Source organism: Nannospalax galili, unplaced genomic scaffold (assembly GCF_000622305.1).
Source record: "Nannospalax galili isolate Female #2095 unplaced genomic scaffold, S.galili_v1.0 scaffold1533, whole genome shotgun sequence".
NCBI lineage: Eukaryota > Metazoa > Chordata > Mammalia > Rodentia > Spalacidae > Nannospalax > Nannospalax galili.
This window is the reverse complement of record NW_008333397.1, coordinates 40,366-58,611: the sequence shown is the minus strand read 5'-3', so window position 1 is coordinate 58,611 and position 18,246 is coordinate 40,366. Positions and strand designations below refer to the sequence as shown.

General features: G+C 45.4%; 1 protein-coding gene across 1 annotated transcript in view; it reads right to left on the bottom strand.

The window, feature by feature from the left end:
* Positions 1 to 18,246, bottom strand: part of Znf592 (zinc finger protein 592) — a 35,735-nt gene that overhangs the window by 7,673 nt on the left and 9,816 nt on the right. The window contains exons 2-3 of the mRNA XM_008828170.2: positions 13,198 to 15,445; positions 7,667 to 7,845 (exon numbers count right to left, since the gene is read on the bottom strand). Of these exons, the coding sequence (XP_008826392.1) occupies positions 7,667 to 7,845; positions 13,198 to 15,426 (2,408 nt within the window). The 5' untranslated portion in view covers positions 15,427 to 15,445. The remainder of the gene's footprint in view (positions 1 to 7,666; positions 7,846 to 13,197; positions 15,446 to 18,246) is intronic.

Genomic DNA, 18,246 nt, shown 5'->3' with positions numbered 1-18,246 from the left:
AACAACAGAGGTGGGGAGTGTTAGACCCCAGGGTAATGTTGGAAAAGAGATGGAGGGTAGGGAGAGAGTTACCTCAGGGGCCCTTTCTCTCATTCCAGCCAACAGGTTGCAGCCTCTACACATACCCTAATGTTGTGCTTGATACAATTGGCACAGTGTGGACCCCAAAGACTTTTTGATCCCAAGTCATGTCTGGTAGAAAAGGGGACTCCTCAGTCCTCCCCCACACTAGCCATCCTTCTGCAAACCAAAAAGCTAGAGCCTACTTGAATGGAAAGGGAGGAGAATGGTTCAATAATAACACAAATGCTATCAATTTAAAGTGCAACAACTGCAGAAGTCCAAGGGGGATTTCAAAGGGGAGCTGTGAAAGCCTCTGCCTTCCCATGGGCTAGCACTAGGAAGGCAGTGATGGTCCCAACCAATGCAGCTGGGAGTGTGATGCTCACTATGACTGCTACATCCAAACAATCCACCCTTAGAGTCCGGGAGGAAGTCTTCTAGAACAGCACCACATAGGGAAATTCCTGTGAGGACAGAACTGCTCTTGATCAGCAATGTCTATGTAGTTCGTAGATTTTTAAAGTCATGAAATTACATTAAAAAATTCAGTTCCAGAAGCTGTTTAGTCCCAGCACTTGGGACGCAGAGGCAGGTGGATCTCTGTGAGTTCAAGGCCAGCCTGGTCTACATAGCGAGTTCCAAGCTAGCTGGGGCTACAGGAAGACCCTGTCTCAAAAAGACAAAATAAAAAACAGAAACAAATTCAGTTCCAGGCCAGCAAGATGATGGTTCAACAGGTAAAGGTGCTTGCCATCAAGTCTGACAACCTGATTCAAACCCCAGAACCAATATAGTGGAAGAATACTGTCTCGTATAGGTTGCTGTGCATGCCACAATATGCGCATTTAAACACAAAAAGTACCATCAACTTTTGGCACACAGAAGTATTTCTTACAAATGTTATGAAGAGAAAAAAAATCATCCACATATTTGAGTACATGCTATTTATAGTCTCTTTCTTACTCTCATTATTCTCTCCTCTCTCTCTCACCTTTATTAGTATAGCCTGACTGAACTCTGACAAAAATAATACAAATGTATTCTTCTCAAGTTCTATTGAAAATACAATTTATCCAGTACACATTCTTGGAGAAACCTCACTGAGAGTAGGAACATAAAAGGTAAAAGAATGTGTATAAATTAACCTTGGTGAAATACAGACTCCAACAGGGTTACAAGTGCATGAAAAAGTATATAGAAAAGAAACCTAGCTTCATGATACAATCTTTCACTACGTTGTTTGCTTGTTTGTAGACAGGATCTCACTTTGTGTCCTGGGCTGGCCTCAAACTCACTATGCAGCCGAGACTGAACTGATCCTCCTGCCTCAGTCTCCCAGGTGCTGGAATTAGAGGGCATAGCCCTTTAATTACATTTTTAAAGAGAAAGCAAACATTATGTAATTATATGTTGTGAGATATACCCTGATATGTTGAGAGTACCCAGAACCTGCGTCCTCTGCAAGAGCAGAAAGTACTTTCAACTACTGAACATCTCTCCAGCCCCAAACTTGAGTTACTTTTAATATATTGTTTCTTTTTACTTTTAATACAGGGTTTTGTTTTATTCCTACAGAAGTAAAATAAAATATTTCAGTAAAAACAGAAAACTTTGGTATGGAGAGGTGGTTCAGCAGTTAAGAGCACAAACTCGGGGCTGGAGAGATGGCTCAGTGGTTAAGAACACCGACTATTCTTGCAGAAGACCTGGGTTCGAATCCCAGCACCCACATGACAGCTGTCTATAACTCCAGTTCTAGGGGATCTGACAGCCTCTTCTGTCCTCCAACTGCACTGTACAACATGGGTGCACTTACCTACATGCAGGCATAATACTCATACATATAAAATAAAATTTAAAAAAATAGCCAGGCATGGTGGTGCACACCTTTAATCCCAGCACTTGGGAGGCAGAGGAAGGTGGATCTTTGTGAGTTCAAGGCCAGCCTGGTCTACATAGTGAGTTCCAGGCCAGCTGGGGCTATAGGGAGACCTTGTCTCAAATAAGACCAAAAATAAATAAAAATAAAAAAATCATCAGGAGTAGTGGTACATGCTTGTAATCTTAGTGCTCAGAAAAATAATGGGAGACAATGGCAAGTTTGAAGTTGTGAACCCATCTGTACAACTGAACATTTCTAGAACTCAAGATTCAAAGATAGGGGCTGACATACTCTCTGTGGTAGAGTATTTGTCTAGGAGGTGGAAGGCCCTGGGTTCAATCCCCAGCAATGAAGATAAAAGGTTAAAAGCTAAATATCTTGGTGTTGAATGTATTACTATTAGATTGGAATTGGTCAATAAGCTGCACAAACTTAAGCCAAAGTTAGAAAGGTCTGGGGGGCTTTATTTTCATTTGTTTTGCTTTTTAAATTTTATTTTATGTGTATGAGTATATTGCCCACATATATGTAAGTGCACCTGTGTCATGCAATGCCTGAAGTCAGGTGTCAGATCCTCTGGAACTGGAGTTACAGATGATTGTTAGCCACCATGTGGGTGCTGGGACTCAAACCCAGGTCTTCTGCAAGAGCAGCCAGTGCTCTTAACTGCTGAGTCATCTCTCCAGCCCTGTTTTGCTTTTTTAAAAAAAGATTTTAACCAGGCATGGTGGCACATGCCTCTAATCCTAGCACTTGGGAGGCAGAGGCAGGTAGATCTTTGTGAGTTTGAGGCCAGCTGGTCTACATAGTGAGTTCCAGGATAGCTGGGGCTACAGGGAGACCCTGTCTCAAAAAAAAGACAAAAAATAAAAATAAAATTTTTTAAAAAATTTTTTATTTATTATTTTTATGTGTATGCGTGTATTGCCTGCATGTAGATAAGTGCACCCATGTTGTGCAATGCCCTCAGCAGTCAGAAGAGGCTGTTGGATCCCCTGGGACTGTAGTTATGGACAGTTGTTAGCTGCCATGTGGATGCTGGGATTCAAACCAGGTCTTCTGCGAGACCAACTAGTGTTTTTAACTGCTGAATCATCTCTCCAGCCCCCTATTTTTAAAATTTTATTTATTACTTTTATGTGTATGTAGATAAGTGTACCTGCGTCATGCAATGTCTGCAGAGGTCAGAAGAGGCTGTCAGATCCCCTGGGACTGGAGTTACAGACAGCTGCCATGTGGGTGCTGGGATCTGAACCCAGGTCTTCTGCAAGAACAACCACTGTTCTTAACTGCTGAGTCATCTCTCCAGCCCCTTATTTTTTATTTTTAACTATGTGTCTATGTGTTCATCTGTGTGTGGGCTTATGTATGTGAGTGCAGTGCCAACAGAGGCCAGAAGAGGGCAGCAGATCACCTGGAGCTGGAGTTTCAGGTGCCTGTGAGCTGCCCTCAAAGGCTATTGGGAATTAACATTGAATCTTCTGCAAGAACAGCACATGTTCTTAACCTCTGAGTCAACCTCTGCAGCCGCGTTTTTTTTTTTTTTTTTTTTTTTTTTTGAGACAGTGATTGTTTTGCTCAGACAGGCCCAGGACAATATAGCCCAGGCTAGTCTCAGACTTAAGGTGATCATCCTGTCTCAGCCTCTCAAGTGCTAGGATTAGAGGCATGTCTAACCAAGCACAGCTATCATCAAACCAAACCTAAACCCCTCTTCAATATACCTTCTCTTAAACTCCACAGCCATACCTTAGCTGAAGCCTTATTATGGATCATCACACTTGATCTCAGGCATTCTCCAGCCTCTCCTGTCTAATGTATGTGCCAGCATTCCAGAACAAGCTTTCTAAACACACTGACAAGGGCTGGTAAGATGGTTCAGTGGGTAAAGGCATTTGCCACCAAGCCTGATGACCCGAGTTCAGTGGCCATAACTCAGGTATAAGGAGAGGATTGACCCCAACAAGTTGTCTTTTGACCTCCATTGGCATGCTATGGCATGCACTCTCTCCCACCCATAAGTAAATGTTTTAAAAAAAAAAAAAAAATAGGACTGATGAGCCAAAAAGACAATGTACAATAAAGGAAAGAAAGGCCCCTAAATGACAGTTAGCCAACAGAGAGTTCACAGCCCCCCCCAAAGGCTTAAAAGTAACCAGAAATACATATGCAAAGTATGAAATAAGTAAATCTCTACTGCCTTCACCATTCAGTTCAGCAGATCATAAAGACAGTACAGATCCCTGTTTATAAAACATACCTCCGACCAACCTGGAGACCCAGTTTTAAAGAAACTAATCAGCATTCTCAACTGATAACTTGGCATAAGAACCTGCCTTGGGTGAAAAGGCAAGTTGCTTGCTTATTATTATTTGCAGTGCTGGAGATCAAACCTAGGGTTTTGTGTGTCCTAAACTCACACTCCACCTATGCCCCAGCCTGCAAGTGGCTTTCTCAGTAAGGAAATCCCACAGTAGGTACTTTGTTGTTCTTTTGCCTGTGCTTTTCCCAGTCTGGCATGCTGCCCATCTCTGGCTCCCTTTTCTGTCAGCCCAGAGGCCCCCTCTAGGACCAATAGTAATGCTGAGCACTACATTATACTGCCAGCAAGATTTCAGCCTTGCCAGTTTAATACAGTATGAGAACCGGAGTCAATGTGAGGAAACACTGAATAACAAAACTTTGAGACTTGAAGGGTCCCACCACATTTCATCTCCAAACACCTCATGGGACAGGAGACCTTCAAAACAGAAAGGGTGCAAGGTCAAGAGGAGAGTCCCTGACAAAGTCACTACTGGAGCCCAGGTTTCCGGGTTCCAATGGCATGCTCATCATTAAACACGGCCTCCCTTCTTTCCTAGGAGGCTCCGTAATCTTGCCATCTCCCTATGAGACAGTCACCTTCCCTCAGCGCCTCCCCCATTCCAGTCCCTTCTACAGCATGGTTGAGTTGCAGCTCAAATTAGCAAGTCGGGGAGCATGGGGCATCTTCTGGGAGGGTGCCCAGTCTTAGAGCCGCTGGTACCCATGAACAGGGACAAGGGTGGAAGAAGGAGGTGACATTCCACAAAGGCTCTGGGAGAACTAGGCCCGGGGAGCAGTAGCACCAAGACACCCGCCTGGTTAAGGGTGCTCGCGTGACAGCTCCCAATCTGCAAGGGTAAGCAGCCCAACATGGGCACCACTTCTAGGGAGAGCCCGGAAGGGCTGGGTCCTGAGGGATAGGATGCAAGGAACCTCTCTGAGTCCAAGTTGTGGCTTTGTCCAGGGGTGCCTCCGGGCAGGCTGAGATGACACCAGTGTCAGGCAAGAGGCTTCACCACAAGGGTGCCCGGTCCACCTGTGAGATAATACCCCTTCCTGGCAGAGGCCCACCCGCACGTGAGACTGCACGGGTGCCCGGCGCAGGCCCGCGGACCTCACCAACCGGGTCCACTGCCATGGCTCCCCGGACGCCTGCACCACGCGCGACCTTACCGAGACACTGCCCTACAGGGGTGCTGAACGGATTCCCCAGCAGGAACTCCATCTCAGCGGGCCTTGCTCCACCCGGACGCCGGTGGCCGAGGTCCGCCCGGACTGACACCAGCCCTTGCCCCACCCTCTAAATGTTTTAAAAAAAAAAAAAAATAGGACTGATGAGCCAGATCACATTCTTGCTGCAAGCCTTTCTACAGCTCCTCACTATCTACTGGCTAAGCCCACATTTGTCAAGGTACTATATGGCATGGTCCTCACCAACTATCAGGCACATTTCTTACTGTTCTTTCACATCATTCTCACATTCTTGCTGCAAGCCTTTCTACAGCTCCTCACTATCTACTGGCTAAGCCCACATTTGTCAAGGTACTATATGGCCGTCCTCACCACCTCTCCCACCCATAAGTAAATGTTTTAAAAAAAAAAAAAAATAGGACTGATGAGCCAGATCACATTCTTGCTGCAAGCCTTTCTACAGCTCCTCACTATCTACTGGCTAAGCCCACATTTGTCAAGGTACTATATGGCCTGGTCCTCACCAACTATCAGGCACATTTCTTACTGTTCTTTCACATCATTCTCACATATCACTCTACACAACTTCTCATTCCAGTAACCCTTTTTGTGCCTGCTGGTCCTGTCTGTACTCTTGACAAATATTTTTTCTTCTTCTTCTGCTTGACAACCTCTTAATGTCCCCTTTCAGAACACTTCCTGACCATTCCACTACTGTGGGACTTACCATTTTGAATTAACATTAGTGTAAGAGGGTGTTATGATGTAGCTCATACTGGTCCTGAACTTTTTAAAAAAATTTTTATTTTATGTGTGTAAGTGTATTGCCTGCATGTGTATAAATGTACCCATGCTGTGCAATGCCCACAGAGGTCAGAAGAGAGGGTCAGATTCTCCAGAAACTGGAGTTATGGATGGTTGGTAGCTGTCATGTGGGTGCTAAGAATCAAACCTGGGTCCTCTACAAGAGCAGCTAGTGCTCTTAACCTCTGAGCCATCTCTCCAGCCCCTGGCCTTGAACTCTTTTTTATTCTTTTTAATTTTTATCTTTATTTTTTAATTTTTTTGGTCTATTTTTGAGACAGGGTCTCCCTGTAGCCCCAGCTGACCTGGAACTCGCTAAGCAGACCAGGATGGCCTTAAACTCACAGAGATCTGCCTGCCTCTGCTTCCCAAGTGCTGGGATTAAAGGTGTGCGCCATAAATATATACATTTAAATATATATTATTTATTATTTTTATTTTATGAGTGTATTGCTTACATGTATGTAAGTGTAGCTGTGTCATGCAATGCCCAAGGAGGTCTGAAAAGCATATCAGATCCCCTGGAACTGAAGTTATGGATGGTTGTTAAGACACTATGTGGGTGCTGGAAATCAAACCTGGGTCCTCTGCAAAAGCAGTCAGTGCTCTTAACTGCTAAGCCATCTCTTCAGTCCTATGCTTTTAAAAAAAAAAAAAAAAAAAAAAAAAAAAACCAGACTGAGCCAGGCATGGTGGCGCACACCTTTAATCCCAGCACTTGGGAGGCAGAGGCAGGCGGATCTTTGTGAGTTCGAGGCCAGCCTGGTCTACATAGTGAGTTCCAGGACAGCTGGGGCTACAAGGAGACCCTGTCTCAAAAAAGACAAAAACAAAACAAAACAAAAACCCAGACTGAACCAGCAGGTATGGTGGTGCATACCTTTAATTTCAGCGCTCAAGAGGTTTAGGCAAGGGGTCGCCAAGTTTGAAAGGTCTTGGAGCTTTTATTTGAAGATTTTATTGTTTATGTGTGTGTGTATGTGTACATGTATGTGTGTGCATACAAGTATATGTGCGCCATGGTACAGGTATGTAGGTCAAAGGACAATCCTCGGGAGTTGATTCTCTCTTTCCACCATGTGGGTCCAGTGTATTGAACTCAAGTCATTGGGACTAAAGTAAGGGTCTTTACCCACTGAGACACCTCAACAATGCCCCCTACCCCCTCCATTGGAGTCTTTTTTTTTTGGTCTTTGAGACAGGGTCTCCCTGTAGCCCCAGCTGACCTGGAACTCACTATGTAGACCAGGCTGGACTTGAACTTAGAGATGCACCTGCCTCTGCCTCTGTGTCAGGATCAAGGGTGTGCACCACGCCGGGCCCTACTGGACTCTTAAGACCAAATCTCAATATAATAGGTCCCAGCCTAGGAAAAGGGCTTGCCATTGGGCAATACTGGACAGTGAGCCAGGAAGCACCCACCTGTAGCCTACTTTTCGGGCATAGTGCAGGCAATTCTCCTTTACATGAGTCTGGAAATAGGCAGAGCGACAGAGCACCCCACACTCCGGGCAGCAGTAGGGGGACTTATGTGCATGAATCCGCTGGTGGGCACAGAAACTGCACTGGTTAGGCAGCAGCATCTGGCATACCTGGCACGTCTAGAAAAGAACACCAAGAAAGCAGATGATACAGGTGCCATACACCTGTAGCTTTCCCATCAGAGTTATGTAGCTCTCCAAGGACATGCGTCAGAAGAGACTCCTCCCCAAACCATTTTCATTTCCAGCTCTCCTAGTACTCTCGTGATATGCTTAGATCTCATACAACTGTTGATACTGACACTTGAGCAAGCTTTACTACCTTATCAGTCAGGACAGGCCTAACCCTATTTTCTCTATGTACTTCTACGACTATGAGTGCCTCTTTCCTCTAACAGACAGAACTTAGACAATCCAGGAGACAGCAGCATGCTGAGCCTTGTGCCTGTATCCCGGACAGGCCTTTCTTATCTTCTTAGAAAAAGGAGACACCTGGATTACTCACTCATGGAACCACAGACCTGGGGTCAAAAGGGTATTCAGAAGGACAAACTGTTAGAGAAAACAGAGAAAAGATTTCTCCTTCTTTGTTATAAAATCAAAGTATTATTTTGTTAAATGAGTTACTTTATACAACATGAACATCAATATAATTACAATTGCAAATTCCTGTGGTATTAGGAATTGAACCAAGAGCCTTATACACCCTTACTCTACCACTGAGCTACATCCCTGACTCCAAGAGCTCTGCTTTAATAATTAAAAAAAAATACTGTTAAGATTTCACTTAGATAAGACAGTCAGAACAGTCAAATAAATAGAGACAGAAAATAGAATGGCAATTGCCTGGGGTTGGGGGTGGCGGGGGGCGGGAATAAGGAGAGTTGTCAAATGGGTACAGCACTTCCTTCTTACAAGATGAAAAGTGTTCTGGAGCCTGGCTTCACAAAATGTAGAGGTACTTAACATTACTAAACTGTAAACTTACAAGTGGAAACTTTTATGTTGTGTGGTTTTTTTCTCCCAATTAAAAGAATTGGGAGACTCTTAAAATATCATTAGGACCTCAACTCACTACTCTAAAGACTGTTCATTAAAGGAAACAAATTAACTATCCTGTTTTCTTTCTTTTTTTTTTGAGACCAGGAACTTGCCATGTAGACCAGGCTGGCTTAGAATCCAGAGATAAACCTGCCTCTGCCTCCCAAATCCTGGGATGAATCACTGCAGCTATTCCCAGTGTGGGAACTGAATTATTTTTTTCTTTTTTAAAATATTTCATTTACTATTTTTATTTTATGTGTTTGCGTGTATTGCCTGCATGTAGGTAAGTGCACCCATGTTGTGCAATGCCCGAGGAGGACAGAAGAAGCTGTCGGAGTCCCTGGAACTGGAGTTACGGCCAGTTGTTAGCTGCCATGTGGGTGCTAGGATTTGAACCCGGGTCTTCTGCAAGAACAGTCAGTGTTCTTAACTGCTGAGCTCTCTCTCCAGCCCCAACTATCCTGTTTTCTAACATAAACTATATTTCACAGTAACCAAAAGGCCTCCTGAAAGAGGGGAAGACTTAATACAGAATTCCAGCTAATAACATAGGAGAAAGAATAGGATTAGAAAAAACACACTTTTATAAGTCAATATAATTAGACTCAAGCAGTGTTTATTGGATGCTAAAATCATTAGGCAAATGGTAGGGAGTTCTATGATGAAGAGATGTGATAATCAACCCTAAACTCACTGATCAAGTTAGCATCATTAAAAGACCATTGTGTCTCTTGAAGTCATGAAACAAGAAAAATACAGGACCCTCATCTGCCCAGAAAACTGAATCCGAATCTAATCAAGTCCTTAAAACTCAAGTTCTAGTCTACAAAAGAAAAAAAAATTACTCATATGAGAAATCAATCAGTCAAACACAAAATTGTCCTGGAAAATTCTCAGGACACATGACTGAGTTTTTTCAGTAAGTCAATGGCCTGATAAAAAGGGGGTCTGTGTGGGGTGGAGTGGGAAAACATACTGTAACAGACTGAGCAACAGCCAGGTGATGGCTCATACCTGGAATCCCTGAACTCAGGCAGTTGAGGCAAGATTGCTGCAAATTCCAGATCAGCCTTGGTTACATAAGTGAGTTAAGTCTGAACTACAGAGTAATACCCTCTTTCAAAAAGATCAAAACCACAAGGAAGGAAGGGAGGGAGAACAATAACACTGTAACATGTGACCTCTGGATGCTGACTCAAAATAAGCCCAGGATGGGAGAAAATTCAGACTTAGCTAAGGGTTAGTGCAGAGGCAGAGAGTTTGCTTAACATACTACAAGCTCTATATTTGAACCTCAGCACTCAAAAACAAAAAACCAAACAAGAAAGCTAACAAAGTAAGCCAAGCATGGTAGCACACACCTATAATCTCAGCACTCGGGAGACTGAGGCAGGAGGAACATGAGTTTCAGGCCTGCCTGGGCAGTTAGGAAGACCTGGTTTTAAAAAGGGGGGTGGGGGACAAAAAAAAACGGCTAGATGTGGTAGGACATGCTGCAATCTCAGCAGTTGAGAGGTAGAGGCAGGAAGATCAGGAATTCAAGGTCAGCCTTGGGGCCACATAATGAATGAGGCCAGCCAGGGCTAAAAGAGACACTGCATCAAATTAAGTAAACAGTAAAAATATCCCAGCATGGCAGTGCAAACATGTGATCCCAGTACCGGGGAGGCAGAGGCAGGCAGATCTCTGTGAGTTTGAGGCCAGCCTGGTTTACATAGCAAGTTCCAGGTCAGCTGGGGCTACAGGGAGACCCTGTCTCAAAACAAATAAATAAGAAAAATAAAAAACAGTAAAAATAAAAGGCCCATTCATTATAAGACTTCTTTTTTTAAACACAGTTAGGAAAGTTTGAATGTGGATTTGTATTAAGTAATATTAAGGAATGTTATTATTTTTATTAGGTGTGATAATGGCAACATAGTTAACTCGAAGCTTAAGAATAAGAAGAGTCCCTATGTGTTGAAATTCTGCCCTAACCAAGTGGCATGGAGTGCAAAGGAAAGGATAAAAAGTCCCCTTATTCTACCCTAGTCAATGCAGGGGGTGGCAGTTCAGGAGCAGACTTCTAGGAAGATGGTGCCCCTGCTTTGGTAGGGAGTACCATCTCACCTTATCCGGGCACCTTTTACCCTAGCTGTCTGGCCTGAAATTGGGTACTGTCACGGGAACCCAAGTCCAATGGTCAACAAGGCTAGCTCCTGATCTCATACTTTCCCCCTTCTCTAAAACCCAGAAGCCACATTTAGCAACAGAAGATACTGTGAAGGATTAAGTTAGGCCTACAGAAACCCCAGGGCCTTTCTGAATAATCTTTCATACCTGACTGAGATGTGCTTTTGTCTGGCTCCCACACGGACAAAGTAACGTAGGAAAGGTGTAGGATGAGAGGGGTGTCCAGCCCTGATGCTAGGCCCCATTTCTATCTACAGAGACTTCAGAAGATAGGTTAAAAAAAGCAATGTGGCAAAACCCCAGGCACCAGACCCTCTCTGCCATTAAATCTTCAGTCACAAAACCCAGAAATAGAGTCCTGACCCAACTTAAGTATGCTAGGACAAACAAGAACATGGAAGCCACTGGGGGATGGGCGCTTACCACACCCCATCTGACTCATCACAAGGAAAATGGGACAAAGAAGGTGAAGATGAGAAGCCACACAGTGACCCTACGGCACTCCCTGGCCACTTTGGAGGCCGAGTCCTCTGCAGAAGCTGTACAGATCTAGCAGGCTCAGCTTCCTCTACCCAGTACTCATGGCCAACCACACCCAACAGGGCCTTGTTCCTCACTCAGTTTTGCTCTATACAACTTAGACCTGTGTTTCCCATAGCTGAAACACCTTCAGGCACTGCCCTCCCCAATCCTTGTGAGTCAGTTTAACCAACATGACCATACAACACTGTCCCTATGTCTGCAGTCACTATGAATTAGTAGTTCCTCTAAGTTATACAACTAAGTTCTAAAGCCTGTTTTAACCTCATTTGGTCTGTCACACACAGGAGCTGTTTGGGTGACGACTACTGCCCTTGCCATCACCATGAGATCCCTGAGCAGCAGTCTTGGCCACAGTAGGCATGCAGGAAAGATGCAACGCTCATCAGCCACCAACACAGATTCCTGGGCTGGATCAAAGTCAAAGTACCTGTTCTATTCTCCTCCCAGGTCTCTGCAGCCCTGGCTGAGGGAGGCATAGTGAGGCAATGGGCTTGGCTGTGTCATGAAAAGAACTGCAGGGGCTGGGGAGGTGGCACAATGGTTAAGAGTATTTGCTGTGAAAGTATGAATAACTGAATTTGAATCTCTAGCACTCATGTAAAAATGCTGGGCCTGGCTGCACATGCCTATATACCCAGTGTTGTGGGGCAGAGACAAGTGGATCCTGGGAGTTTGCTGTCCAGCCAGCCTAGGCAAAACGGTGAGCTTCTAATCCAGAGAGGCTGTCTCAAAAGAAGATAAGAGTGTGATAAAGAAACCTTATGTCCTCCTTTGGCATGTACATACACACCTGTACACTCACATGCATGCAACACACATACACAGAAGAGACAGAGAACCCAAATCTGGAGACCTTTCTTTCCCTAAGACAGAGTCTTACAGTAGGGCATGGTGGTGCAAGTTCCAGGCCAGACAGGAAGACTCTCTGGTCTCAAAGACCAAAAAAAAAAAAAAAAAAAAGAAAATAAAAAAAAAACGTTTTTTCTCTCTTTGGTAAAACAAAAACCCCCCTACCACCCACACAGGAAAAAAACAAAAAAACCAAAAAAAAAAAAAAAAAAAGGATAGGGTACGTAGCCCTGGCTAGCTTAGAACTGGCTATGGAGCCCAGGTTAGCCCAGAACTCACAGCAATCCACCTTCTTCTGTCTCCCAAATGCTGGGATTATAGGCATGTACCTCTACACTTGGCTCAGAATGACTTACTAAAGAGATTTTAAAAAAGATTAAGGCACAAGGCAGTGATTCATATTCCTCTGTCCCCTGGTTCTTTAGGCACATGCCAAAACCATGCTGCCATCTACAAGAAGCCAGATTATCCAGTTGAACCCTAACAAAGGCCTGACAATGGATCACACAGACAATCTGAGTGGGAGTTGAGTGGAACATGGGACATAAAGACACTGTTTTGTTCTATTGAGACAGTCTTATTATCGTCAAGAATGGCCTCAACTCATGATCCTCCTGCCTAGCCTTCCAAGTGCTAGAATTACAAGCATACATCACCATTCCCCGCCAAACTTGCTAGATCATCAGGCTTTTCTCACAAGTATGGGTAGGGGCACCAAGCACTACATACTCAGGTGAGACACTAATAATGAAGACAAACACCCTTTTCTAAGACTCTTAGATTCTACTACTGTTCTCATATTAACAGGTTCTTCTCTCTGGGCCCTATCATGGGACATAGGTGAACTTGTGAGGGTCTACTTACCAGCCCCTCAGTTTCCTCCGTTGTTCTCTGGAAATGTGCAGCCAGGACCATGTAGTCCCGCATTGGCTTGTGACATTCAGGACATTTGGTTCCATACCGGATGAGCCTCACTGGGTCTGGGTAAAGTGGCAAGGCTGGAAGTGCAGAGCTAACACTGCCTGAAGTGGGGCTGGGTTTGGGGGAGGAAGAGGGGGCTGGGGTGGTTGCTGGTGCTGTGGAGTTCACAGGAGCCGACACAAACATCTGATCCGCAGAGATGGGCTTCACGAGAAGCTGGGAGCATTGCATGACAAGCCCCTTGCTCTTGTGATCACGGGCGTGGCGAAGCAGGCTGCATTTGTTGAAGAAGAGCAGCGTCTTGGAGCACAGTGTGCACAGCACCTCAATGTGGACGCTCCGCCGGCTGTAGTGCTGGCTCAGGCTCTTCTCTAAGGCAAATGCATCTCCACACTCCAGACAGCAATACCCACTGGCCGGCACATGAATCCTGCTGTCTGCAGGTGGGCTGAGATTTGGCGCATAGAGGGGTACAGGGTTGGAACTGTGGAGGACCTTGTTAAAGACTTCTACAATTAGAGGGGCTGCCTTTTTCACCTGGTGGACCAGGGGCACTGTCATTTGCGTGACGTGAGGCTGGCCCCGTCTCTGTGCTGAAGACTTGGCAGTCACAGATGCGGCAACACTGTGGGGAACCAGGTTCAGGTTAGCCAAGTGCACAGCTTTGGGCAAGAGATTGGCAGGGGCCAGGGTTGATGCCTGCAGTGCTGTGCTCTGTTGCTTCTTGCTTGTCTGTGAACTTGAGCCAGCTCCCTTTGGACCCCGGGATCCAGAGCTTCGACAAGGAGATGAGTCACTGGCTCTTGTCACACTCTCATCCCCTTTCCTATCACCCTGGGGGCTCCCTGAACTTGTGCCTGCCTCAGGAAAGTGCTCCTCCACAGGCAGGGCTGTGCCCTCATCCCCTGGCACCTCACTTGGGGCCTCAACAATGGTACTCCCTACAGGTGATCCAACAGGGGACTTACTTGGATCATCAGGGTCTGGCAAGATCCTTGTAACAGTCCGTTTAATTTCCCCTGACGATGTCTTGATGGTTTTGATTCTGACTTTGGGAATTGCTGGTGGGGAGCTAGCAGCCACAGAAGGGGAGCCTCTGCTGCTACTGTCACTGCAGATGCTCCGAGGGCTGTCTGATGGCTTGATACTTTTTCTAGTGACCTCCAGAGGGCTCCGGGGACTCTTTGGTGACTTGGGCATTTTGGGGCTGCCTTTAGAACACTCTTTAATGGGCCCTGAGGGATCCTTTGTGTGACCAGGCTGATCCTCTTTGGTGACACTGGCCACCCTTTTGGCCTGCAGGGCCACCAAGGCTGCAACACAAGAGGATAGCTTGGAATGGGCTGGCTTAAGACGCTGCCTAGGCGGGACAGAAGAGCAAGAACCAAGCTCTGGGACAAGCTTCTTGGGCTCTCCAGTACTGTTGCTAGAGTGACTATTGAACTCTAAAGCTTCCCCGAAGAACCGATCAGAATCCAGATCTTTGAGAGGCTCCACCCCCTTCTGCCCCACTCGCTCTTGTTCCTGCTGGCTCTCTAAAGGCAGGGGTTCTGGTTTGGGCTCTTTCTTACAAAAGTGATCAAACATGTGTAGCTCTGGGACTGGGAACTTAGCCAGAGCCTCCAAGACTGGGCCCCCCACAGCCCCGCACCCAGGAGGGGCTGGGAAATAACTGTCAGAGTGCTTAGGTTTTATTCCAAATCCATTATCTTTGATGGGATCCTCAGGTTCTGGGCTGGAGATTGGGCTGAACTGGTTGAAGGTAGGTAATGGCTCCGACTTGGGAGGCTCTAGCTTGCCAGTGAAACTCCTGGCACTGTCTCCATTCATGAAAGTGGAATCAAATTTCCCACAGTGGTGGGGGTCTGGAGGCAGATCTGAGCCCCGAAATCCATTGTGTAGGAGACTGGGAGCAATGTGGTCTTTCTCTGCTTCAAAGGACTCTTGGCGGCTGGTGTTCTTGACAATGACACTCACAGCTGGTACATCTGGGGCTGATCCTGAGTGAGACAAGGACACACTTTCATCTATACACATGCCTGAAGATTTCAAGGGACTCTCATTCTCCTCGCTGGGAGTCTGGATGGCCTCCTTGGCATCAAGGCTGGTAGGATCCGGGATGTCAAAAGCAGCCAGGAGGTCATCAAAATCTGGGGTTTTCATATCCCCCATGGCTGGATGCTGGTAAGGGCTACGAGAGAAAAAGAGAACAGGATCAATGACCACTAGGGCCCCTCTGAACTATGTTCTGCATCATCTGCATTGAGTGCCTGTCATTCTAACGGATATATGCAGCTGGCCCTCCCCTGCAGAGCCCATGCTCTATGATAGGAAATCATACATATTAGTTTCACCCTAAGCTTCTTTATTTTTGGTCTTTTTGAGACAGGGTCTCCCTGTAGTCCCAGCTGGCCTGGAACTCACAATGTAGACCAGGCTGGCCTTTAACTCACAGAGTTCCTCCTGTCTCTGCCTCAGGGGTGCTGGAATTAAAGGCATGTACCACTATGCCTGGCTCACCCTAAGTTTCTAACCAGCTGAAAAGCAGAAGAGGGTGAAAAGAGACATTTATATAGTGTGATAAGCCTGGCCTGTCTTAAATCAGAACACTTAGAAATTTCTGGCTGGTTCCATGGCCAAAAGAGAGGGAGGGTGACCTCCTATCCACTCCCACTACATCCCTTAGGTCTTTCCCAGGAAATAAGAAAAATAAACCAGTTAGAACCACAAGGGAGGCAGGTGGCATGGCAGAGGTATATCTCTTATTATCCCTTGGGATCAATATGTTTGCAGGTTTAAATTCTTGTATCACAACCACCAGCACCCCAAACCCTCAACAAAGCACATCTGCCTGTCTAGTTCTCACAGAAATGAAAAATATACACTCCCATTGGGAAGATATCTAATTATGGTGGGTAATACTAAAGTAAAATAGCAATTATCTAAACATGGGTTGGCAGAATACCTCACTGGAATGAGATAAGGTTTTAAACAAAACAAATGATGGTCTCCTGGACCAGGTGTTAGAGCCCATAAACAAGGAGAATACACTGGCACCCTAATGCCAAGTGAACTGAGGTGCAGGGAGCAGAACTATGAGGAAATGCCAGTGTGGTGTTTCCTTCATAAGCTCTTTCACTCCCTCCCCTCCTTTCTTCCTGTCTTTCAATGCCTAAGAAAAAAATAAAGGGCCAAAGAAAGGTAAGGCAGATTGGTCCTTTTGGGGAGCTGGGAAAAGCACATGGGAGAGCAGGGGCAGTGGTTGGTGGACTGTGAAAGATAAGCTGGGAGTCACTGTCCTACAACAGGGTTATAGGGACTTGACGAAGAGAGGCACTATATCAGAAGAAAGTAATGTTCTCCCTACAGAAACATTTCAGGGATTGGCTGAGAATGGTCAGGTATAAAATATCTTTCTTTAGAAAATCAAAGCTAGTGCAGGGCCTAGTGGCTGGTGCATGTCTATAATCCCAGCACTTGGGAAGCTGAGGCTAAAGGGAGGTAGGAGGATTTAAGAGTAGAAGACCAGGCTGGGCTACAAAGTAAGGCCTTATCTCAAACAACAACAACAAAAGTCAGGTGTAGTGGCACACACCTACAATCCCAGCACTCTGGGAGGTAAAGGTCAGAGGATTAAGAGTTCAAGGCCAGCATTGGCTATATTTGGAGTCAGCCTGGGTTGTATGTGACTGTCTCAATTTTTTTTTTTTCTTTAAAAAAAAAAAATTCCCAAGTGTTGCAGAGATGTGGTAAAATAAGGGTCTGGAGAGATGGCTCAGTGGTTAAGAGCACTGGCTGTTCTTACAGAGGACCTGGGTTCAAATGCCCAGCACCCATATAGCCCATATAACAGCTAAAAACTGTCTATAGCTCCAGTTCTAGGGATCTGACACCCTCTTCTAACCTCCTTAGGCATTGCATGACACAGATGCACTTACACACATGCAAGCAATACATTCGTATACATATAATAATAAAAATAATTAATTTTAAAAAAAAGTCCCAAGTATTGCAGAGATGTGGTAAAACAAGGGACTGGTATGATAACTCAGAGGTTAAGATTATGTACTGCTCTTGTAGAGGACCTGAGTTCAATTCAGAGCACTCACGTAGGGCAGCTCACAACCTCCAGCTCCTGGGGGACCTGACACCTTCTTCAATACAACTTGCCTAAAGAACAATTTAGTAGTGTAGTGTATAAGAAAATAATCCCTGGGGCTGGAGAGATGGCTCAGTGGTTAAGAACACTGACTGTTCTTGCAGAAGACCCAGGTTCGAATCACAGCACCCACACGGCAGCTAGCAACTGTCTGTAACTCCAGTTCCAGGGGATCCGACAGCCTCTTCTGTCTTCCGCGGGCACTGCACGATAGGGGTACAATACACGCATACACACAGAATAAAAGTAATAAAGTATTTTTTAAAAAGATTGAGATGTTCTCACAGAAATTCAATAAAAACAATTTTTTTTTTTTTTGGTCTTTTTGAGACAGGGTCTCCCTGTAGCCTCAGCTGTCCTGGAACTCACTATGTAGACCAGACTGGCCTTGAACTCACAGAGATCCGCCTGCCTCTGCCTCCCCAGTGCTGGGATTAAAGGCATGCACCACCACGCCTGGCCCAATAAAAACAAATTAAAAAAAAAAAAAAAGAATTCCTACAGAAAGAGGTATACATGACAAATAATTATTGCAGAAGTATTGAGATGGGATCACTAGAGGTCAATCTGGCCTTCAACTCATGGCAATCCTCCTGTCTCAACTTCCCAAGAGTTGGGATTATAGGCATGCACCACCATACCAGGCTAGAAGTCTAAATATTATTAATATAAAATTCTTAAAGCACATCTGGCATGATTTAGCAAGGGAATGCTAGCTAGTAAATCAATGGAGTAATTCACTTAAAATAAAAAGCTTCAGCATATGGGGCTGGAGAGATGGCTCAGCGGTTAAGAGCGCTAACTGCTCTAGCAGAGGACTCAGGCTCAATTCC